Source organism: Trachurus trachurus (genome assembly GCF_905171665.1).
Source record: "Trachurus trachurus genome assembly, chromosome: 12".
Lineage (NCBI taxonomy): Eukaryota > Metazoa > Chordata > Actinopteri > Carangiformes > Carangidae > Trachurus > Trachurus trachurus.
The window spans coordinates 14,047,239-14,072,439 of NC_139908.1; the positions used below are offsets into that span (position 1 = coordinate 14,047,239).

The window sequence follows — 25,201 nt, forward strand, 5'->3', positions numbered from 1 at the left end:
CAGCTTTGCCAATATCATGGTTGGCTGGGATTCAATTGCAGTTAGAGCACACTTAGGTTAAAGGGTGCCTTTTAGAGCTGCAAAACAAGGGGAGAGAGGGAAAACATTAATGTTGTCTGCTGTGCTGTTGCAAATTCTAATTATCATGTGTTCATGTTCCATTGAGAGATTATCTGTGACCAATCAGACGGATACTTGATGAGAACAAACACATTATGCGCAGACTGTTGATTCACAGCCGGTTGTGGTGCATTGATTCTCCCTGCGCTGCCAAACGGCGCTCTCTCTCATCTTGAATTAGGCAGACACTCATGATTTTTCAGATGCTAATGAAAATTTGTACAGCTCAATTTCAGTCCTGGCTTGCTTCACGGAATAAATGGCCTCTGCTGTATAACAGCGAGATACAAAAGGTTTGATAGAGTGTTTACCAGACATGACTGAGTGAGCGAGTGTTTAGGCAGGGTGGTGTTAAGAAAGATATGAACATGCCATGGTGCCATTGTGTCTGTTGAAAAGAGAGTGAAAGGACAGGAGAGGAGGACTTGGACTTGAGAGGGATTACATAAGACTATGCGTATACTGTGCACGCGCGCACGCAAATGTGTGTTTGTAAAACGTGTTAGCAGAGGCGCAGAAGACTTGTAGTGTTAAAGCTCTGATTGGCTGCCACTCCCACTTAGTAGGCAAATAACAGATTAGAGACAGCAGCCAGGTGAGTTACAGGTTGAAACCTGTCCAGGTGTGACACACAATCACTAATTGTCCGGCCCTGCCTGCATCTTGTATTCACGCGCGGATATGCACAAATTCACATGCACAAACACAAAGGCATCGCTGCTTTCCAGTTTTTCTCCTTTTTTTTTATTCTTGTTTATTTTATTTTTTTTCGCTGCGTGACGAAACAAGGAAAAGACATGCTGACTTATGCAGGCCTGTCATTTTATCTGAAATAGCATCCCTGTGGGAACAAAAAAAAAAAATCAATGCAGGAAATTACAAGCCAAATGAGATATTTTTCATACCGCTTATGCTCCATTTGCCCAATTTCAGGAACAATCAGACTATTAACTACTTGTAGGCATTTCACAAGCCTCCATGCAGTGCTAATTGTACAATTACTGTGCTGAATAATTTAAAAATAAAATTCAAATCATTCTCTCAGTAAAGAAACTCACTGGGTAATCCTATACTAGACTGTTAATGTCTTGCTTCTGGTAATCCCCAGACTTCTGCGATGCATGTATGACATGCTCGATAATATCTTAAGCCAAATTTGAGCTCATGAGTTCCAGCTGCGAGGGGACACACAGAGACATAGAGTTACACTCCTTTGTGATTTTTAGAGTAAAGTAAGGGACACGGAGGTGCTTGAAATGTTATATTTCCACTGTAACCCTGGAGACAGAAATCTCAAAAATTGAATACCTCGCTGAATTCCTACAGATGTTGTATGTTGCCTAGCAACTGTTTTTACTTCTCTCTCTCTGTCTGTTTTCTGTGTTTTCCTTCTTTGTGAGTCTCAGTTTTTCTGTCTTTGTCTGTGTCTTTCTCATTTTTCCCACCCTGTGGCCTGTCACAGTTTAATTAAGCTACACTAGAGACAGCAGTAAAGCACAGACTGGTTTATTTATTTGCATGTTAATAATTTAGGCTGAGCTTTAGCCTGTCCCATAACATTTTAAAAGCAGCCTGATGCTGCAGCTTTGTGTTGTCGTCTTTGCCACAAGCCAGGCGATCTTGTCAGCCCTTTTAGATGCGGCAGTGTGACTCCATACACTATGTCTCAATGTCCTTACTGGTCTTCCACTGCTGTCGCCTCCTGCCTCCTGCTTCCTGCCTCCTGCCTCTCTTTGTGTCAGGTGAGAAGTCATGGCTTGATGGAGGCTTTCCGCGGTGTGATTGGCAGGTCTATCCGTCACTCAGCCCTGGGGACTCTCACTGCTCTAATTAGGTCGCTTGGCTCGCTCACCTCCCAGGGCCGGATGCTACAGCACAACACAGATCAAATGACGGTCCCCTTGTTTTGTAGGGACTTGTAAAGGTGGCGGCAGAAGGCAGAGGAAAAGCATCTGTTTAGTGTCTGCAGCCCCAGAGGCCTTCTCTCTACACCTGTTTGGTGCTTTTGTGTCGCGCTTGCTTCCTCACAAGTGCAGTAATGTGCATCGCTCTTCATTTGTGGTGTAAAATGCCAGAGGGGAGCGCGACTCCTTGTGGGTTAATTTGATTTCAGTGGGTTAATTGATGAAGGGGGAGTCGTTGCCTGTTCTGATTTCTGCCACTGGCTCTTCTAACTGGTGACTTCTTACTGCTGACTTAGTAGCACAGCCACTTAATCTACGTTGTCTTTGTCCATATTTATTTCCTCACGCTCCCAAGATTTTTTGTCAAGCTGCTTCGACGCTGCAGCTCTGATGCATTCGAGAAAAATCTCATTAAAGTTAATTTTTCAGTCCTGGTTCATTTGATGATACTGTGGTTACTGCGGTAACATCAAGTGTGGTTTTTACAGTGCAACAAACACTTGCTGAGCAGGTATTTGTCAGAAATACAACATAAGAGTATGTCTGTTAACAGCGCAGCCAAACAAACTAATGCTGTTTAAATAACCAACTCAGTCAGTATTTCGTTTTTTTTTTTTTTTTTTTTACCATAATGCCATGAACAGTAGCATGCACCATGATTTCATGTGGCGTGCAGCGCGAGTGGTTTTCCTCACAAAAGCAGAGTGCGGTAAAAGGTGTTAATTGGTTTAAAACCCATCCGCTGCCAAAAAAACAACAACTCAAAATGACTGTTTTCTTGCTTTGTAGAGGCATTTCTGCGGAACGATCAGCTCTAACCATGGTGACAAATGCATTTAATTTTCTGTGACTGCTTCATGATCAAAGCCACCCTGTGCTTTGCCAGTTGAATGCTTTTAATGTGAACTGGCTCTGATACGTCAGTGAGAGAGTGAGCTGTAAACAGTCAGGCTGATATCAATGAGATGGTATTACAAAAATGCTTGATTACATTCTGCACATGTATTGTTTCCAGTGCGTACATATGCAGCTCGAGTTAAGTGCAGGAATGGGGGAATGAAAATGACTATACATATAATGTCAATATATTTAATGTCAATTGGTGAAAACTGATGATGACAAATAGAATAAATATATACCGTATACGGTTTGATTTCATTAGAATATAAGGGATTATAGCTCACATGAAGAGCGTTTCTGCTGATACTTCAAATAAGTCGTACTTCACAGTGTCTGTTGGAAATAATTAAATTTACCCCCGTTCTTTGACATTGAATCAAAGAGAGATAGATAGTGTTGCAAGTGTCTGATAAAGACGAGCCTTATCTAAAGACTCACAGGCATCACAAGCTTTCTGAACACACCCCAAATATTGGCAGCTTGTCAAGTGTCTAAACAGATTTGACGTTGATGAGAAAGCCATGCCACTCTAACAGAATAAGTGTCTCACTCGTGCCAGAGTAGGTAAAACTGCTGATACAAGCTGTCTCTCAATTGCCTAAAGTGCCTCCTTTGTCAGACGATCAGACTGCCGAGGCTCTTATGTTGTTGTGAGATTCCTAAAGAAGTGGCATCTCTCTTAGATGACGCTCCTCATACGCTCTCTGTCAGCTTTGATAGAGCACCAGCCACCTATCCACTTAGGTGCCAGCTCAAATGTGAACATCAGCTGCAATTCTGATGGAAAGGCATCCTTAGTAAAGCTCAAACATCTTAACATATAACCAGACTGAATATATGTATTTTCCTATGTACATTTTTTAAATAGCTGCACATTTTTCATGAAAGTGAGAGGAAATGCTTTGCGAGTTTTGTTTGAATGTGATGTTAATACACACATTTCTCTGTTCCTGGCAGTAGTAAAAAAAAGAAAAAGAAAAAAAGTTTGTTCTGACTTTCTGAAAAAAAGCATGTAGAAGTGTGTGTGTGCGTGTATGACACTGTGAACACACAAACACACATTCAGCTGCATGTTGGGAAGTTCAAGAGGTCTGTTCAAAAAATGGTCCCACAAGTTTTTGAGAAAGAACAGGAGGAGCAAAATATTTTCAGTTTGCAGATGCATTCCTACGACGTGCATGTCAAGTGTGTTTTTCCTCTCGGTTCTGCTATTTAAGTGACTGCGGCTTCCTATGCATTGTAAAGCCCTGGAGCTTTTAACAATATACATCATATGCTGTTCATGCATCTGTCTGTGAGACCTGCAGCATGATAAACCTTTTTAAAATCCAGGAAATGGGATCCTCTTTTCTGTGTTAGTCACATGGTTCAGACTTTATCCAGCACTTTCAGTTTTGAGCACTGTATGCTAAAGATTAAAGTTCTGACTTCCATATTTCCTTTTGATTACAAGCACATGTCTGGTGCGCCGGGGTTGACCTTTGGTTGGGATACAGATTGTGTTTTCAAAGCCTGCGCTCACTTCACCTTATAGTCAGGAAATGATTTTAACTCCCTGCTTTTCAAGTTAAGGTCTCTCTTTAAAAATCAATTTTTAAAAAATAGCGAAGCATGTTAAAAATAAATAAATAATAATAACGAATCAATCCCAGTGGAAGAAACACAGATTTTCACGCCAGCTGAGAGGAGGTATTTTAATGTAATACTAGAAATAGAGCGCAATCTCCCACCTCCACTGTGCCGACACAGTACTATTCTGGAAACATATGGTTAGCTGTTATCTTTGCTCTGTTTACTAGACAAAAAGACATAAAGAGAGGAATAAAAAAAAAAGTAAGGGAGAGCGTGAGATAGTCCTGGGTGTATTCAATAGGCATCCGTGACAGTGAGAGAGTGCTGAGAGATGAGAGGGAGAGTGGAGACAAGAAAGATAATAGAGGTGAGAGTAAGGTCAAAGCTTTAGTCCGTCTTAGCAACGAAAGGAAAAACTCTTGTTTTTGGTCCTGTGCTCCATCAGAAATTGAACCGGCCAACCTGGAGAACAAGGGGCTCGGCTGAGTGCAGGTTTTATTGACAGTGAAACAAAATCCGCCATCTTTTCCCTGACCCCCCTCGCCTTTTTAGCCCCTGTGGTAGTTTTTAAAAGAGACGGAGATAGCTACCTGGAATAACTGTTGCTTTGCTCTAAGGTTGTCGAAGAATTTGCTGCTTCAGAAACATCGCTGCTCTGCTCTTTACCTGTTATCTTGACAGATAGACATACTGTAAGCCCAACCAAATGCACCATCATCAGCAACTATATCTACTGCCTAAAATCGATCGTTTACAGCCAGTGCGTGATATAATTTATCCTCTGGTTGTTTGATAGCTCAACACAAATCTATTCTATCTCTGTAATGCAAGTTTAAAGCCAAATATATTAAGACTATAGCCACGATGCAATTAAGTTTTTATGGTGGGTGTAAGGTTTGGATGGTGGGAAGCTCTTATGATTTTATTCACAGCACTGATTTGTCACCAACGTTGCATCTGCTCGACGTGCTTGACAGCTTTTCTCTGCTTCCTCTTCCCTGTTACAAGCGATAACTTATTCATACAAAGATGAGAGCTGCCTGTTTGTTAGCACCGGTATTACTCCGACCTCTGTGGGCTGATAGTGAAGGTGAAGTGCGTTGAGAAATTGAAGCAATCCAGAGCACAATCAGTAAGAGTGCAGCCCTAATATACAAGCAGACACTAAAGCACACATACATGGATGCATGTGCACATACAGAGCAGAAACAATCGCTAAAATACACAGCGAGCGAGACAGGCAGATCTAAGTCTGTCATCGCTGAAAAATAACTGGACATCAGCCTGAAAATATGTCGGCCTCCTGATGCATGTCAGTGTTTTAGAGCACGTCTGCTCTGCACATCATCACAACTGCCATGTGTGATGTGTGTGTGCAGGCATGTGTTTGGAACTGCCTGCGAGCATGTGACTGTGGCCCTGTTCCTCTTCCTGCAACTGTGCCACAGCTAATCCTCCACAGGAGTTCAGCAGGGTGTTTGGCTTGTGCTTTTCACATGGTCCAAAAAAAAAAAAAAATGCTGCACCTGTGTTTGGGCTCAGGGGGAAGACACAGTGCAGCCTTTGGCCATTAAGTGAAAGAGTTCATTAGGAAATACAACTCGTTATCAGTCATGTGAGTGTCCCCATTTTGCCTGCAGAATGATGTGGCATAACATTCATCTGCTCAAGGTTTAATTCCCCTGTTCTCACCTTGAATATTATTTTATTTCTACATAGATTTTCAGTTTTTCAATGAATATATATTTGTATATTTGTAAAGATTGTTTAGCCACTCTAACAGCATGGATCTATAGATATAATTATCAATCAATCAGTCATACAATCCACAGCCTTTATAGTTCCCATAGGATACACACCGTCTTTAGCAAGTACTTACTGTAAATATGTGATTAAATACCTGCATAACTAATGAGATAAATATTTGCATGCTAACCTTCTTAAATATTAATATGAACATGCGAAACAATAGCATGTTGACATTAGCATTTAGCCTCAGTGCAGCCTCACAAAACTACAGATACAGCTTCAAACTTGTGAAGTGGTTAATTTATTTATCCATTTACTTTGTGCAAAAAATCATATTGCACAAGCTATTTTTAAAATATCCTAAAACATGTCTGTGTGGGGAATCTTGTGTTTGTCGAATAAGACAAACAACTGGTGTGCTTCTATTGTGAATACACTTCCTGACATTTCACTTCTCCTCATCTCCTCCTCTCCGCTCCTGATTCAGTAGCAGCAGACAGCTGTGTCAAACAGTGAAGGAACTTTTGACATTGACTGGGAGTGACGAGGCAGTGCAAGCAGATGTCTTCCTCTTTGCTTTGGGAGAAACAGCATCCTTGACCTTGTCATGGCTAATTTTAGGGCTTGGCTTATCACAGCGCCAATGTTTATATCTCCCATTACACACACTGTCATTACAGGAGGGACATGCTTGTAATTATGGGTGCGTTCTGAAGTCGTGGATGTTCCTGGGGGTCACGTTCATACCTCAGTGCATGCGTTCACTGGCAAGATGCTGCAGCGTATGTGCTGATCATGTCTTTTGTAGTGCACAAGCGGGATCCCTGAGATGCATGAATTTGGCTTGATTTCGGCTCCCGACACGGACACATGCCTGCTGCACTTCCACACACCTGCTGAAAACACACACAAGCACCATCAGCTCCTCTCTCCACCATCATCAAAGCTGTGGAGCCTCCTTTTCTTTGTCCACTCAAAGACACTGCAGGCTTTAATTTGCTGCGAGCAGCTCCTCTCTTACCTGTCTCTCTCTGTGTTATAATGGATCAGTATTTTTTTCCTCCCCTCTCAGCTGGTCTTGGATGGCTTGGTGCCTGGGCCGATGTGCCAAACATGATCCTCACAGCTGGGTGAACACAGGAGAGAAGGGTAGCAGAGACTGGCTGAGAGAATCTCCGTCCTGTTAAGCGGCGTCTTTGTGAACGCCTCTCATTCATTCATGCACCAAACAAACGTTGAATTTTTGTATTCGTCTGGCTCAGCACTAACTGTAAATGCATCATGGCACGGAGCCTCCACGCGCAAGTGTGTGATAGGCAACATAAACACGTATCATCCCATTAGATTAAATGGAGAAGATGTCAGTTGCTGGGCTGGGCTCCAACCACTGACCCCGACACTATTTCCTCTTCTCATGTCTCTCTCGCTCTTATAGCTTCCTCTATATTTCAATGCTGTCTCTCCCGTAGTAGTTCATTCCCCGTATTTCACTCAAGGCCATCCTTTATGTCTCGCTGTCATTCTCCACTTCTTCTCTCTGCAGTAGCTACACACACACATGCAGGCACACACACACTCTTTATCGTATCTTTACAGCCGTAGTGAGTGGAGGTATAAGTTAAATACAGTTGTAACGACACAACGGGGAGGCATTAAATGTACTCAAACGTTAACACGGGAATCAAAGCAGCGTAAACAGGAAGCTGCTGAAAATATAACAAAATTGGACACCGTCTGTCTAGTTATTGATCGAATCAGCATTCGTCTGATGGTCTTTTATGGGAAACACAATACCTACTGTATGTATATACACTGCAGTGCAGTTTTTCGTGGTTAACACTGCACTATGCATCAGTTTTATGCTAAACAGTTGCTCAATGTCACCTTTAAATAGATGTAGATATTTATTTAACTCCATGTCTTTCATATATGAAGATATAGGGCATGCAATTAAACAAGTGATGTTCTCAAATACAACTACAAATGCCTCATAAGCTCCTTGAGTAACAATTATTAAGAAATATACAATGATAAATGATTTCATGGTTGTATCTGGTGATTATTTTCATTTACAAATTAATCTGCTGATTATTTTCTTGACTAAAGGATTATTTGTTTGGTCTATAAATGTCCCAGATAATGATTTCAGAGATCAAAACCCAAACAAAAACCAAAGATGCTAAATTTACATTGATGATGAAGAGAGAAAAAACAAACAAACAAAAAAAAACGCTGCAAATCCTCAAATTAGGGAAGTGAGAACTGAAAAGATATTCAGTGTTTTTATCTTGAAAAATGAATGCAGATTAATGAATTGGCTTGAATCAGTGAATCAGCTAAGTGTTTAAAGCATTTACGTTAGATTTAGTCATGTTTGAACTGAAGACAGAGGGAATTGACTTTATTAGTCAGTGCACAAAGCTGTGTTACTAATTTTGAGCTTGTTTAATGGGCTGCTTACTGCCGCAATCTTCTCATCATCACTCTCTCTCTCTCTCTCCTCTCCTAGGCGGAGTTGACGGGCATTAAATGGCGCTGCTACAGCTTCCGCGGCGGTGGGGAGTACGGTCCGGTGATCTCGGCCCCGGCCCAGGACGACCCGGTCCTGCGCAGCTTCATGCGCTGCGTGCAGGCCAACCTGCTGTGCGTGTGGCGGCGCAAGATCAAGCCCGACGCCAAGGAGCTGTGGATCTTCTGGTGGGGCGAAGAGCCCAACCTCTCCGACGTCATCCATCATGAGCTGGAAGGTGAGAGGGGGAGAAAGACAACAAAAAGACATGAAGGATGAGTGTGGCTTCGCTGTTCTATCAATCTCAATTATTTTTCCACTTCACCTTAGCCTGTGTTTATGCTCTGAAAGTTCAGGTTAGAAGAAGCTCCCACAGACTCCATCGTTTTTATTTTTATAGCTGCTGCACTGGATTATACAGAGGAGTAACAACAGTTACAACTCTCATTGTTTCAGCAGATTTTATGTTATGAAATGTGTTGCAACTATACAGCATGACTTGGAGTTGTACAAGTTGCAGATAAATGTGAATTGTGTAGTAAAGCAGCGCCCTGTGTGTGTTGTACATGAGGTGTATTGTCTATCCTAGTGCAGAGTTCAGTATTATGTAAATTCAAGCTGCAGATTGAAGCCGTGTGCTGTTTGTCGAAGACGTTGTAGGGTACATTGATCTGTTTGGTGTGGAGCAGCCTCATATGTGAGCCTCATATAGAACATATCTGGAGTGTGTTTGCCCACGTATTTATATGCTGCTTCAGGACTATCACTGTGATGAAGCGCACGGCAATAGGGTAGATTTTTCTCGCCAGTATTTACTCTCCGTGCGCGTGTGTGTGAAAATTACACTGAGATATCTCACTTTAGAGAGTGCTTCTGTCAGCACTATTGTCCCTATTTATAGAAACATTTGCATTATCTCGCTGCGCACGTGTGTAGAAGTCTAACATATCGACTAAGCCTCGGGAAGACGGCGAGAGGAGGAAACAGTAGAGGGATTATATCAGGTTTGGTTTAGCAGAACAACAGTCAGGAGGAAGAAAAAAAGCAGGGGAATTGGATGGAGAGGTTGAAGCGATAGAGGGAAATTCAGTCTTCAGTTACCTGTTAAAGCTGACTTGATGTGAAAAGGCCTTTCAGGCACTGCGGTAGATATTTGACAGATGTTCTTCCTGCTGTTGGAAGGGGGGGGAGTCCTTTACTCAGACTGCTCAAGCATTTGTAATGGAGAAAAATACACTGTACACTTCAATTGAGTTATGTTTGCATCATAAACGTCGGCTGAGGTAACTCTTCTTTTTTCACTGCATCTCCTCAGCATTTTTCTACTTTATATATTTTCACATCCCTCCGTGTGTTCAGGTGATAATTTACATGAATATATGAGACTGTCCTCTTTTAAAAAAGAGTCCATAGGTTGTTTGTGCAGCGGGGTTATTATGACCTACAGTTATGTCGTGTTGTTGAGTGGCCACAGTTTCATTATGACAGGAGCAGAGGCAGAAGTGTGGTCACGTAGTATTAAGAGAGATGAAACCAGCAGTTTTAATTTGCTTTTTATCCTCGGGCCTTCACCGGTTTCGAGTTAACTATGTTGTTATTACAGTAACCATGACAACGCAGATCATCTAAATGTTGAGGAAGTTGCCTATTTATTTTAGCTCATGATCACGATCTCTTCCAAAACCCGACCATGTTGTTTTTAGTGTGGTTCGCCACTCTCTATGTGTTTATTATGGCAACCATGACAACTGCGGTACAGCTTGTGTCAGAGGACTGAAAAAAATAATATAAAAAACACCTTTACAATTACTCATATTGGAGGACTTGGTGGGTTTATATACTGTCTTTACATGATTCATGTGACAAGGTCGTTTTGATGTGGTTCAATAGTGTAGAGCTCACGGTCAGTGTGGCGGTGGCATTCAGCCATAGAACAACATGTAACAGTGTGACATATTAACATTACCTCACCATTAGCCAGCAAGTGGCTAATCATGAGCTAAACTATCAATTACGACTCCATTCGTGTAGTACAATGAGCTCTAATTAAGTTAATAATAATCTTAGCCTATTTAATTACATTTTATAGCCAGAGTATTGATTAGGCAGCATTGCTTGTGGTGTGAAAGACCATTCATCCACAGTGAGCGCTAACGAGATATTTGTCTTCAAGACTCGATTTTAGAAATGCAGAGTGGGAAATTGTCTTTGTCAAGTCAGCGTCTTTGAGTAATAAAGTTCAACAGAAACCAGTAAAACCATCACGATTCAATGCCGCAGCTGTTGATTATTGTCATTATCAAAGTTATTATCTTCACAATTAAGTCATCAATTGTCAGACGGATGGTCCGAAGCCCAAAAATATTCAGTTCCCATCACATGAAGAGCAGTGTGCTCTTGTGTCGCAGAAGCTGCCAGCATAATTGACATTTTTGCTCAAACAAATAAGTGATACCTCAGGCGTTGACTAATCATTTACAACTGTCTGGCTCACTCACAGTAAAAGATAAAGAGCATTATTTAAAAATCAAACAGCTACTTGTTGTACGTCTTTTTCCCATCAGTATTATTACTACTTTGACATTATAGCTACTCGTTAGGCTCTGTAGGAGAAATAGTAGTCTGCACCTCCTCAGCACACACACACACACACACACTCGCCTGCTGCATATGATTATGATAATAAGACTTCTTTACTTCTACAAGATCTCACATGTCTCCCTGTCGACTGCTATTCAGCACCGAAAATAGCACTTGATAATTGATAATTAAAGTGAAGCTGGATTTTCTCCAAATTAGAATCAGTTGTAACACGGGGAATATCGGTGTTTCGCTAAGTGTTAAAGGAGCTGCTCACCTGAGTTTCTGTTCACTGTGGGGATGTTTCATGTGTTAGACTTCTCTCCTCTGTAGTTCTCCCCCTCATGTTGCCTTGACCTTCTCTTTCGTCTCTCACCTGTGTCAGGCTGTTCCTCAGGAGATTTGTCCCTCCTTTCCTCTCGATTTGTCCGATCCTTGTTGGGCTTGTTCTTTGACTGACCTGGTCATTACTAAAAGAAAAAAAAAGGAAAAAGGAAAAAAAGAAAATCTATTGGTGTACTGGATTGTTTTCTGAACACATCAGGATCCACTTTAACCTGAGATACAATATAAAATCAAATACTGTGGCTAAATCTACCTAAGTGGTTTCATGTGGAATAAATAAACTTTGAATTTGGCTCTTATGGTTCTGAACTACCGGTATTTGTGAAAATAAATAAAGAGAAGAGGTAAATTCATTTCACATCAACTTTGGCTAAAAATTGTTCAAATTTTTAAACATTTACATAGAAAAATCCCCTAAATACGGAAGAACAGTAGACTGATGCTGTTTTTCCGGCAAAGTGACAGTCTTGTGGTAAAAGACAGTAGCCTATATGACGAGCAGTTGCTTTTCATTGTTGTCAGTTCATCACATCAGGAGGTTTGTGGGTTTGATATACTAAGAAGCCAGTACTTGCCAGCGCCATGTAACAAAAGAAAAACCAACATGTTTTTATTCTGACAATGGAGACACTCATCCGTACAGAAATGCTGATTTACACACATTTGACAGAACAGCTAAAGCTGTCAGCTTGTCAGGCATATTTAGTGTGAATAATCAGCAGGTTAATTATGTTTCGAGTCATATTGAAAATATTACAGCAGTGCGTGTGGATTGGCGTGTGTTAAATTATCTGCCTAGGTGGCTCCGAGTGTCGTCTGCCAGCTGAGCAGTGAATGGATGAGTATTCTGAACCTACGTTTGCTACGTACGTAATAGTTACGAAGAGGAAGTTGCTTAACATCCCTTACACAACAATAGGTTAAGGCGTCAGCATACAATTTTACAGTAAAATGCTTTAATCACAGTTTCTGATCATTGTAAACAAAGTACATCGTGAGGTTGAACTACTGTAGAACCAGGATGGCAATTTGCACCACACAAATACACAGGCTCAGGAAACAACCTCATTAAACAGTTATTTATGTTTTTTTTTAAAGTGAAATAATGTAGAAAAATTGAGCTTAATTATATTTAGACTCCATTTATTATTTTCCAGGATACCTGCTGGTAGCTATTAGAAAGATATAAACAATAAAAAGTGTTGTGACCTGTGAAACTGTGGGGAGTCTTGTGTTTACCCACAGAGCCTGAACGCCAACAGGTGGGAAAAGTTCATCTAGGACCTGAGTAAAGATTATTGTAAAGAAATGATATATTAGAATAACATTATAATGATTTAATGACATAACTGTTTGTCATTTGCCCAGCGTGTGACTTTGACAGACTTGACATATTGTAATAGTTAATCCAGGTCAAAAACCAAACTCAGCTCAGTTCATATAGTGACAGTCTTTTCCCCTTTATTGCTGCTGCTCTGTAAAAGCGACAGGTTATGGTTTTATGGGAGGTTATGTGCCAAGCAGACGTCTAATTTGACTTCTAGGAAATGAAAGTATTTCCCAGAATGTTAAGCTGCCCATTTAAATCATTCAGAAGTTATCCAACATTTCCCTTTTCTCACTTATGTAGAACTCCTAAATTGCCACTGCGGTATTTTCCCAAGAACGGTGATAAAGGGCGCTGACAGATGTTTTTTTTTGTTCCCTCAGCGTTACACAAAAAAAAGCTGCTAAGAAATTACCCAGAACTGCACAGGTCCCTGACTGTGCCAGTCAAACAAAGTGCTGGGCAACCACCTTTTAACAACTTCCTCATTGGAGTTTCATTAAAATTTAAAGATATGATTTAAATGAGCTGCTCTCAGGTTACACATGACGACTAACTGTATGCACAGCGTGGCAGCACTGCAACGCTGCAGTGACCATCAGTGGTGCTAGAGAATGAAAACATCAGATGCACTAACATATTTGGTTGGTTATTATTATTCATGCAAACAGATTAACATGTTTACACAGTCAGACAAGAGGGGAAGATAAGTGTTTGACCAAACTGCATTTGGCCGGCTGCTGGCCACTAATATGAGCTCATCCTGTTATAGAGACAAACGCCTCTCCTGCTCCCACTGTCCCGCTAACTGCTCACTTTTCAGTGCCACTAAGCGGACCATTTGATCTAAGGTGATGGGGGGAGCTTTGGCCGACTTTTCTAAGGGCATTTGTTTTTGTATAATGATCACACGCTTTTGCAAGTAAAGAACACACAGACACACACAAAAAGAAAAAAAATGCATGCGGTGGCGATTCTGATGAAGCTGTGAATCCTACAGGGTGACTGCAGTGTTGAATGTGAACGTCTTGATATTGTTTGAAGGTGATGAATCTTTGCACCACAGGTTTAGTCTAAATAAATCATGCCTTTGAGATAGTGCCAGCAGTGTGAGCAGCTATGATCTAGTGTTACCTCTCTGCTGCTGCTCTCTCATTGTACTGCAGCTCTCTCTGATATTGTCTTTGGTTCAGTGACAAGTGTTTAAACATCATGTACAACACATGGTAGTGAGCTTTCTTAAAATTAAATGGCATTGGTCTGTAATATATACAGCATATTAAACCAGATTCAGGGCTGAGGAAACAGGATTAATGTGTTGAATGGGCTGAATCATCAGCATGTTGCCAGCACTGCCAGAGAGAAAGTGACATATTTTGGACATGACTCATAAATACGAACACACACACCCACACATGCACACACGCGCACATGCACTTATGCAGGCTGTCATGTAGAGACATGTAAACACACATGTACATAATGAACACACGTGCATACACATGCTGTGACTCACATATACACAGACATACAAAGACTGTATAGTCATCCACTGCAGTGTCATCACAATGCACACACACGCAGCATCAATTATTTGAGTATCTAAACAGCACAATGAGCTAATTATAAAAGCACCATTATTACAATATTAGCACTCATTGAAGAAGATACAAACCACTGAGTACAGTTGATGGGTGTGTGTGTGTGTTGTGTGTGTACACATTCTGTAATTCATATAAGTATGGATAGACCAGTACATATAAGTACTCAGTGTCACTGGACCTACTACTAAAATACAGTAGTTTACAGTTTATCTACTTAAGTCCAACTGTGATTCTGTCACATTGGTTTTTAATAGTATTGTACAGTTGTACAATATAGTAATATTATTATTATTTTGTTTTTTACTATTTTACTTATTTACTTTCTGTTTCCAAGCTGAGTTTTGAGCAGTTGTTACAAAGCCAATATCCCTGCAGTGATGATTGCCTTTCAGAATATAATGTAATTAGTTACAGTACTGGCTATACTGGACCCACAGCATTTTACACGACGTGCTATTCATTCATTGCTTTGACGCTGTGACAACTGTGGTATAAAGAACAATTTATTGCCTTGTTGAAGTAGGTGTGTAGGTCTTTTCACGGCAGATAGTTCTGACTTGTCATAGCAGGAAAAGCACAGGTGTCAGCAGTAACGTTAATGACTGCTTTGTTCCAATGAAACAACCCAGCGAGTCTTTTATGTCACTGCTCTGGCTCTGCAGCTATTATTAAAGTTATTATATCTGCACATGTGTGTTTGTGTGTGTGTGTGTGTGTGTGTGTGTGTGTGTGAGGATGATGCAGCAGGAACCTGTGAAAGGCTGATGCAGAGGGCACTGCTGGTCAAACTTAAGGTGTTTCTGTTCTGGGAGACGAATGACTAAAAAATGTGTCTGAGTCGTGTCCGCTGTAAACAAGGCTTTAGTCACAGCCGGCTGCGTACAGACACACAGTCAGCAACCACATCATAGCAACCAGAGAGGCTGGCACATGAGGCCAAATGATAATAGTCCACTGAGCCTTCAAAGTAAAAATATATTTTATCCAGGTTGAAAATAAAAACAGTGGAGCGTAGGCAGAGAGAAGGTTTGGCTCTGTTTACAATTCGTCCTAAACCTATTACGCCAAATGGAAATTTGATGGCACAGTGTTAACATTACTGCCAACAGATCACATTGGACAGTGCAGAGTGTCTGAAATGAGGAGTGGAGCCTCATTCTCGGAAAGTACCCAAAACACCTCAGTGTGCATTTGCTTTTGTACATGGCTTCATCACATGAAGGTGATGCGGTTTACAGTCAGTTTTAAAATCAGTTTTGGCCCCTTTAGACAAACATAAGCAGTGTATGTTGAAATATATGGACAATTCACTGTTGGATAAAGCTGTAGGACAAAACAATAATTTTCTATAATGCCTCCTGTCTTTGTTCTGTTTTTACTTAGGTGTTGATTTCTAAATTATTGATGAGAACCTAATTGACTGCAAGAGAGGTCCTCCATTTTTACTGTATACTTTCTCCAGTGGGATTCCCCAGGGTTTACTACCTGGGCTTCCCCTCTTCTCGTCTAGACTTTATATTGGACCTGTCTTCACACAACTACAGTTTCTTTTTTCTTCTGCCCTGAGACTAGCAACCCTCTGCCTTTTACACTCTGCTCTCTGACAGCTGGGAATATGACACATGGGCTCTGATAAAGTTTCATCCTCAGCCGAGTGGTTTTCATCTGTTCTTGCCTCCCTGACATCTCCAGTCGAATGCTTGTCCACCACCTTAAGCTCAACCTTGACAAGGCAGTGCTGCTGTGTTTCTTTGGGCAAGCCCAGTGAAAGACCTCCCCAGCCCCCCCCCCCCATCAATACTGACAACACTGCAGTGACTTTGATAACAAACTGCTGTGGGAACCCCACCTCACAGCAGTAATCTGAACCCACCGCATCTCCCAAATCAGACCATAGCTGCACACAGTACCACCAGCTTCTGAAGCTGCCACCAGAATAGTTCTAAGTGTCCCCAAATTTCTGCTGCAAAATTGCTCCTACACTGTGCACACGGCGGTACACACACAGACACACACAGACTATAAAAACAAAAGTCCTACTTTCATGTCATGACCTAGACTCCTGTCCATGCTCTTTTTCTTCTGGTACAATTGTCCAATTATTTACCCCTTTCCCTGCACTGGCCTTGCAGTCTCCTTTCTTCCCTGTGGAGGAATGACTTTCCCACCTGAGGTAGATGAGCCATTATTTCTCCTCCATAACAACTTCAAAAAACATACATCTGAGTCATACCTCTGTCTCTATCTATCTCCTTTTTTTCTTCTTCTTCTTTTTTTTTTTTTAATAGATAAACCTCTTAACTTTCCTCTCCCTTCATCCCAGCCTTTATTCCAGGATTTCAGGAGATTCATAAATTATCAAAACCTATTCAGCCTCAAAGAAAATGAGATATGCAGGTGTAATGGTTAGTTGCCCAGTAGAGTTAAAATGTTTCTTTCTCTCAGTGTGTTATTCTTTTCAAGGAGTTTGGTTATTGAAGCACCTTTTTTAATTTAATGTGCTCTTTTTGTATTGTTTCCTGTCCCAATAGTTGAAAAAATGTGTTAGAATCTCAAATGTGGGCTTCATTAAATTTGCAGATGCCCTTTGTCAAATATGAGGACTGAGTAATAAGTGTTACAGTACATGCACCGTGTGGTCACTCAACCTTGCAGCCTTTACCGTGGGTTGGTGATTTATGAATCTGAAGTTATTCATCATAAATTACCCCCCAAACAAAACCATGATCTGGATCACCAAAATGGAAATGTCAGTTTGTTTTGTCAGCCCACAAACACGCTCAATTTACGATGACACAAGAGGACCATAATAGGGCAGATTCTTTTTTTTGGATTCGCTGATGAGCGTGTGGGTGTAGCGCTATCTAGTCAGAGGGAGTTTGTACAGCAGAAAACTGAGGGCTGATGACTTTGATAACACCATAGGCGGTGCTCCTGTGCGCCACCAAAACAGCATGTGGTCAAGGTGAAAGCAGGAGCAGGAGGAAGAGTTAGAGGGCCTTCCACTTAACGACATGTAGCAGCATTTATCTATGCTGGAAGATCAGAATAATTTCATGCAAGGGTGCTGAAATATTCATCGTGTGCAGCCCAATCAGATTCGTGCCAGATAAATATTCTTTTCAAAACATTTAAGATATTTGCATTCCCCTTATATTACAGTAAGACCTCCATTTGAAATAAATACACAAAGTACATACGTCCTTTGCACCAAGAGAGAGCCTTCCACCACCCTCAGTTTTCTTCTCCTTTCTTGAAACTGTAGTAAAACTGAGAGGAATACAAAGTAGGGGAAATCCAGCAGAAAAAAAAACTGACTGGAATCAATCCTAGCTGGGGGTGAATGTTGTTCCAGAGATGGGAGTCTTAACCACACTGTCTCTGAGAAATTATGTGCATATTTAATTCAAAACAATGATCTTAAAGACTGCAAACTAAATAGCACGGTAGATACAAGGCAGTGGAGAGATGGGTAAACACCGCATTGTGAATGCATGGCTTTACATTCCCAGAGAAAAAATTCACCTGCAAAGCTTTTTTTTTTTTTTTAGTCATTATCTTACTTTGAAATGATTTTCCATCATCCAGTGTATTTGTGCTGCCATCACAGTTACCAGTGGATGTAAGAGCAAAGCGAGATAGGAGTGAATTAAAAACCTGGGTTGTGCATATCCATTATCAGCTCAATGGTTGGCTGCTGCAACAAAGATATGTGACCAACAAGTGGATTAGAGCAGCAATGCTTATGAGAAAATAATCAGAGATAATGGAATTAACAGAACAGAGAGAGAGAGAGATTGCGGGAGAGAGAGAGAGCGAATTGGACATGACTTCAGGCGCTGGGTTTAAACAAGGCAAAAAAAACAACAACAACAAAAAACAGCAACAACAACAAAAAAAACAATCTCTGCCAAATGTGTGGGGAGAGTCTCGGTTTGTCTGTCTTCTGTGCATGTTGGAAAGCTGCAGCTGGGTGCAGTGCCCTTCAGAAACAGAGCTGGTTGCCATATTTTGTGGAACTGGAGGGGCTGTGGAGTGTGTACGCATTCACGCCATGACAGGTTTGTGTGTGTGTGTGTGTGTGTGTGGCTCTGCTGCGACTGTTATCATTTCTTGTGTGTGTCCGTAATTGGCCAAGAATGTGTGTGAGTGTGTGTGAGTGTGTGTGAGAGAGAGAGGGACAGAGAGAGAGAGTGAGAGCGTTGGCAGAGGTCGCAAGGTAATTGTCCTGTGAAAAAATGGTTGCCAAATGTGTGTGTGTGTGTGCGCGTAACAGAGCGTAGGAGGGAGGGCTAACCTCTGCCTCCATCTGTCCACGTCTGGCTGTGAACTCATAATCTGGCCTGTGGAGACAAACCCTCTTCACCACTTGCCACCTGCTTCAGAAATACAGGTTAGATTGAGGTTATCGCCGTTATGGATCTGCTGGCGAGAGGATGCACAGATATTAATATGCTCTACTGTTTATTTTAGGAACATATCTCTGTGACTCTTAACTATTCAAAACAGGATCAAAACCCGGTCTTATTTCACATTTGCATTTTTACACTCGGAGCATGTTGGTGGTGTCATCGAGGGTACTTTCCCCACTGTGTGCAAGTGCAGTGTGAATTCCTGACATGAGGAGTGTTTCATGTACCTCATTGAGAAAGTGCGATGCCTGCATCAGATAAGTGCTTGTGCTTGATTTGTTCAAATTATGTGCTGCTTCCACGTTTCAAAGAGGCTGGACTGTGACTGCCACTGAGCCTGCACGCAGAGGACGGCAGCAGCTAAAAATGTTTCTGCTTGTTACTCCACTGTGTCACAAAAGAACAAAGCAAACTGAGTAAAATGTTATCAGCTTGTTTCTTAGTCACAATGACAAATAAACAAGTCGGGCCTTTATGAAGGGTGTTTATTTGATTATCAAAAAACATCATTATTATAGGCTACAGCTAGTATGTTTTAATGCTTTTCCATTCTGTATGCTAAGCAAAGCTAATCTGCTGCTAGCTTAACCGCATAAGTAAGAAACAATGAGGGATATCAATCTTTATCATTTCACCCTAAACAGCAAAGCAAATAACTGTATAGCCCAAATAGTCAAATTATTATTTGTATAATGTCTTTTTTTCTTAAACTGTCATTTTTCTAGTGCAGACTTTTTAGTGTAGGTGTGCAGCTTATAGCAGCCGGCCCATACAATGACAGATATTTACACCTATCCACCTAATAGCGTTATCATCCCTGGTGCAGTGCAGCCACACTTCTCTACTTATGGCCCTCCATGAATCAGTGACGGATTAAGTGTTTTTGCTGAAGTGCATCTCAGCAGCAGTTGTTAAGTGAATGGACACCGGTGTCCATTTCACCTCTGTGATTATCGCAGCCTGGATTCTAACTGGTGATCCTAAAGTGGCTGGCTCTTCATGATTTACTGTGAGCCCGTAACCACCTGATCATTTTGATGATGAGAGCGAGCAGCTATACTAAATATACTTGTGCTGTGAAATCCATCCTTTGAGGTTTTATTCTTCCCATCTCCGCGACAATATGAAAATGATTTAAGATCTGAGGGTGTGTTTTATAATCTGTCTTCCCCCTCCCCTTTACTTCTCTTTCTCTTATTTTTTTTCACCCCATTCTTCGTCTGTCTCTCCCCCACCTACCCAAGCCATTGTTACCAGCATCATCATAATGATACCGTACAGTGGCAAATTAACAAGTGAAGAGGAGAACTTGTCACAGGCTATGTTACAGGAGCTTACAGCATTGCTCCCCCGTGCTCAGCTCCGTGCCAATACGATCTCTGCATGCACAGCAAAAGTGTTGAGGGGTGTGCAAACACGTCGAACCGATCCTCCCAGGATGCATGTCGAATGCTGCCGCCGCCGCCGCGAACAGGTGCCAGCGCGCAGACAGGAAAAGTGTGTTTCTGACCTGATAATGTGGGTGAAAGCGGCGATTCTCTTTCCACACGGGTTTCATTAGGAAGCCTCTTAAGGTTATGAGTTGTAGTCATAAATTGGAGAATAGAAACTGGATGAAAGGCATTAAAGATTAACAAGACAAGGGCCACACGGGTCAATTAGGGTAAAAAATAAAGCAGGCAGGAAGTGAGTAAAAGAGACTCCATGAAAGAGAAAGTGGCCTATCTCTGTGAATGTAAAGAGACATTTTTCATAAGAGAAAAATTAATCATTACCAACACAACCTGAGAGTATTATTTTCATATAGTGTTAAGATCATATTCTTCATTACTGGCCTTCTCTACAGATTCCTTAATATCATTGTGTCGTGTTTTGCATCAAGATGTGTCCCTTTTCTTTTGAGAGGGGAATTAGAAGTGTAAAGACAAAGCCTACAGTGAGGTGAGGTGAGCAACGATGACATTTAATTCTAACTAAAATGTTAGATGAGCTTTTTTTTTCTTTATTAATCTGGTTTTACTGTAATAAGGAAAAAAAAAGTGTAGCCCTGATCTAAAATGACTCTCGAGCCCCTTTTCTGTGTCAACAAGTTTTACTTGGCACTCATTCTTTCCTCTGACGCTCGCCTCTTCCAGCCCTCTCTCTCCAACCCCCCCACCTCCCCCCTCCTCCTGCTACTCCTCCTCTTTTCAGGCTTTGTTGTGCTTTATTTATTTCTTTTCTTCTTTCCTCCCTTGTTTTTGGGGTGGCTCTCTGTGATGTTCGGGTGGCGAATGCCTGCGAGCACGCTCAGTTCCTTGGCAAATAAAAGGTGGGGAAGGAGGGGGGGAAGATGGGGGTGGGGGTGGGGTGTGCAGTTGCCAATCAAGGCCTACTCCTTCTCTTTATTCCTCCAGGGTTTGTCTTAGGAACAGCTCTCCGAAGCAAAACTCAAACAGAGGGAATGAATAATTAGCCTCCCAATTTTTGCTTGAATCGGGGAACTAGGTCGCCGGCTGACACACGTCTCAATAGGGAACAACCTCGCTGAAAGGGGGGGACCTATGGAGGTTATAAGAGCCCCCTGAAGGAATGCTGCTTCACCTACTGAGAGGGACAACACAGAGTCAGAGGGAGAGAGAGAGAGAGAGAGAGAGAAGAGAGAGGGAGAGAGAGAGTGAAGACACAAGCATTTGACTTTTTTTCCTGTCTGGCTTTGGCTGGTGAAAAAGTGAGTCACATGTGGAAAGCGGCGATTCCATGATAGCAAAAAAAAAAAAAAAGAAAACATGAAGGGGAGGAGGGGCGGGAAGAGTGGGAAGAAGAAGAGGGAGGGGAAGGACAAGGGAGAGATACATGTAGTGAGAGAGGGAGAAGGGGAGGGGTGTGTGTGTGTCTGTGTGTGTGTGTGTGTGTGTGTGTGATGGGAATTCATGCCTCAGAAAGAAGAAAAGAAGTGGTTTGTTTGGAGAGAGAGACGAACATCTGCGATTTCTCTTTGGGCACTTGGATGTGCAGTTGGTGCGGTGTTCTGCACATGTTTCTTTTATTTTCTTATTTGCCTTCCTGCCAGAAAAAACAACACTTATTTAGAAAAACTGGTCACTTCACACCTCCTGTTCACATCTTTCTCATCTCATTCCTCTCAGCCTGTTCTCGGGGCTATACGTCTGTTTGACGGGGGATGGACAAACGTAGAGGGAGCCGTTACATATTCACTTTCAAATTCACAGTGCAAGAGATGAAAGAAACAAAAATCTTCAGAGTTTGGTGAGGGGGGGAAACCTTTTTCCTCTGACTTTGCCTAGACAGACTGAGGCAGAAACCCATGGAGGGAGAGGGGGAGGAAAAGTGAGCGAGGAAACGAGGAATGGAGGAAGCAGACTGAGAAGTGAGGAAAAAATTGCCTCAGTCATGTTTACTTGTCTGTAAATTTGTGGGGAAGGACGGAGAATCTCTGATTACCTTCCCTCCTCCTCCTTCTCTCCACCCCTTGTGGGCTGTCAGGGCGTGGCCTGTGACCTCCTGACCCTTCACCGTGTTTGTGTGTATGTGTGTGTGTGTGTGTGCGTGTGTTAAAGAGAGAGAGATGAGATGGTAGGGGTGAAGTTTCCCAGCTGCACGGAGAAGGGGTGGGGGTGTACGTTTTTCCTTCGCAAGCTTTCAGTTTTGAAAGAAAAGCCACAAACTGAAAGAATGAGAGCTTTGTGTGTGTGTGTGTGTGTGTGTGTGTGTGTGTGTGTGTTTGTGTGTGTGTTTTAGAGAGAGAACTGGATGGGGAGACAAAATGAGCGACAGAGAGAGGGATGCATAGGATAGACAAGAGAAGATGAAGAAGAGAGTGCTGTGAGGGAATGAATCTAAGTGAAAATGTGGGAAACATAGTGAAGGGGTGGGGCAAACTGTGAGATGGAGGGTGGAGGGAAGAATGAGGAAGGGAAAGGAAACGAAAGAAAAAAGTGTGACCCTTCTGTTTTGCCTCGGAGAACATGAACAATCTTGTGCTTATGTTGAACATAGGTTTATAGAAAAACCTCTAAATACAAATAGACTCTGTTTATGTATTTTTCTTGTGTATTTTACCGCTGCGGCTCCATACAGAGGCGGCTTTGTTCAGCTGCTGTGTTTCGTGTTAAGTAAGCAAAAAATAAATAAATAAATGAAAAAAGAGGAGAACTATAACAGCTCTTTATGGGATGATTTGGAAGCACAATAAACAGAAATGTGTTTGTGCTTATACAGGAATCACTCACTTGTCTGTGGTGCGTCTGCGATGCATAACGGATCGACATTACACACGCACTGTACAGGTGATCGTGAGCCGATATTAACGCTGCCCGTGGCTGACAGCCACAGTGCACTTCCATTTTTACATTTCCAGTGCGAGAGCAAGTGCATTTTAGTTATTTATCTGACACCGTCGCCCACAATAACCTATGTGCGATGAAAATTTAAAAGCATGGGAGTGCAGGGAGTGCAGAGCACCAAAGCAACCTGACTCTTCGCTGTGATCAGAGTATAAGAAAAATAGTAACTTACACTGTATACGCAGGCAAATATTTATTTTATTCACTTTCCTCTCCTTATTTGGCTTCCCTTGTCTGAGCACAGGAGGTATCATGCCGAGACTGTGGAGCCCTTTGAGGCAGTTTTTTTGATTTTGAGCTACATACATAAAATTGACTTGGCTTGACTATATGCCATCATGTGATAGTATCCAGTAGATCCAGTATTAGTTATGTATGCAGCACTTTTTGAACGTAGCTTTCAGCAGTTAAAAGTGCATGTCAAAAAAAAAATAAAAAAGACGAAACAAAACATCAAAGACAAAAGAACACTTTGAGCTTAAAAGCAAGAACAAACAAACAACAAAAAAACGTGTTGGCTCTAAATAAAAATAGCCTTCTCTCTTATTTCTTATTTCTTATTCCAGCCTGACTTTAAGATTGGGTTTATTTTGCTCCAGGACATGAGAATTATGATGCGCAGACTAAAGCCAAATTTGTTTAACATCAAAAAAATGAAGCTATATATACATATATTTTTAAATAAATGATGGAGGATTAAACGGGATGAATGCTGTTGTTGTCTCCTTCCATCCTCCGTTTTGAAGACGGGCCAGTTGCCTTTGATATCTGCAGTTTGTGAGGCCTCACAGCCTGCATCAAGTGACTACAACGGCCAAATTGATTTTTTCCCCTGGCGTTTTTTATCACCAGCATAGAAATGCTGATTTTGTTGCAGTAACCACACAATCAATGTGTCCACAATAGCCAGCTATTCTCCTACGGGGGCTACAGCTGTTTGTTGAAACAATTAGCAATTATGAAAATTACATTTTTGGATACTGAAAGACTCCAACACGTTGACATGTCGCCTCCATCAGGAATGTGTTCAGTCACATTTTTTTCACTCAACAGGCTGAACTTAAACACAGGCCAGAGCACTGAATACACTTTTAGTAGTTTGTCTCATTCTGTGAAGCTTTTTTTTTTCTCTTCCTTCTTTTTTTAATGTTGTCTTTTGCATTGCTGTCTGCTGTTGTAACCGGCTGGGATTAAAATCACAGCCTGGTGATGCCAGTGAAACCTAAATTCCCACACTCTTTCCTTTTTCCTTTAACAATGAGTGGTACTTTCATCATCTGTGTCTTTTTATCTTTAATCTTCCGTAACCACAGTTCTGGCTCGAATGGCAGAGGTCCGAAGAATTTTGTCATAAAAACTGGGATAATGAGACGCTGTATAGCCAAAAGCAGAAATGATCATTTCTGAGAGATTCCCACACATTACACTGGTGTGTTTTTCTGCTTGGATTGGACACATTTTCATTTAAATCTGAGCTATAATGGCAAGTAAATTTAAATCATACAAACTCAATTATGTAAATATAGACAATCAAAGTCTGTATACAAACTGGTTCAGTATACAACTATTGGTGCGGTTAGATAATGAAGAAAACATGACTAAAACACTGAATAATGACTAACTTATTTATCTGACGTGCTCATTACAATAGATTGGTGGCTTGAACATTTTGTTCCTGCAGCAGTAAACAAACAAGCGGTATGTCCAGACTCCTCTGTGGTGTGAATTTGGCTGACGGTTTAAAGTGTGACCACAACACGCAGCACCACTGCTGTACATAGCTTAGTTGTCTTCACTCTGTTGCTCTCTCAAGTTGAAAAGTTAAAATTTTTC

The 25,201-nt window shown here is 41.5% G+C and overlaps 1 protein-coding gene across 4 annotated transcripts in view; it reads left to right on the forward strand.

Annotated features, from left to right (window-relative positions):
• LOC310994755 (mediator of RNA polymerase II transcription subunit 13-like) overlaps positions 1-25,201 on the forward strand; it is a 78,180-nt gene that overhangs the window by 8,259 nt on the left and 44,720 nt on the right. For all 4 annotated transcript variants that reach the window (XM_083983557.1, XM_083983558.1, XM_083983559.1 and 1 more), the window contains exon 2: positions 8,755-8,992. In XM_083983557.1, coding sequence (XP_083839683.1) covers positions 8,755-8,992 — 238 coding nt within the window. The remainder of the gene's footprint in view (positions 1-8,754; positions 8,993-25,201) is intronic.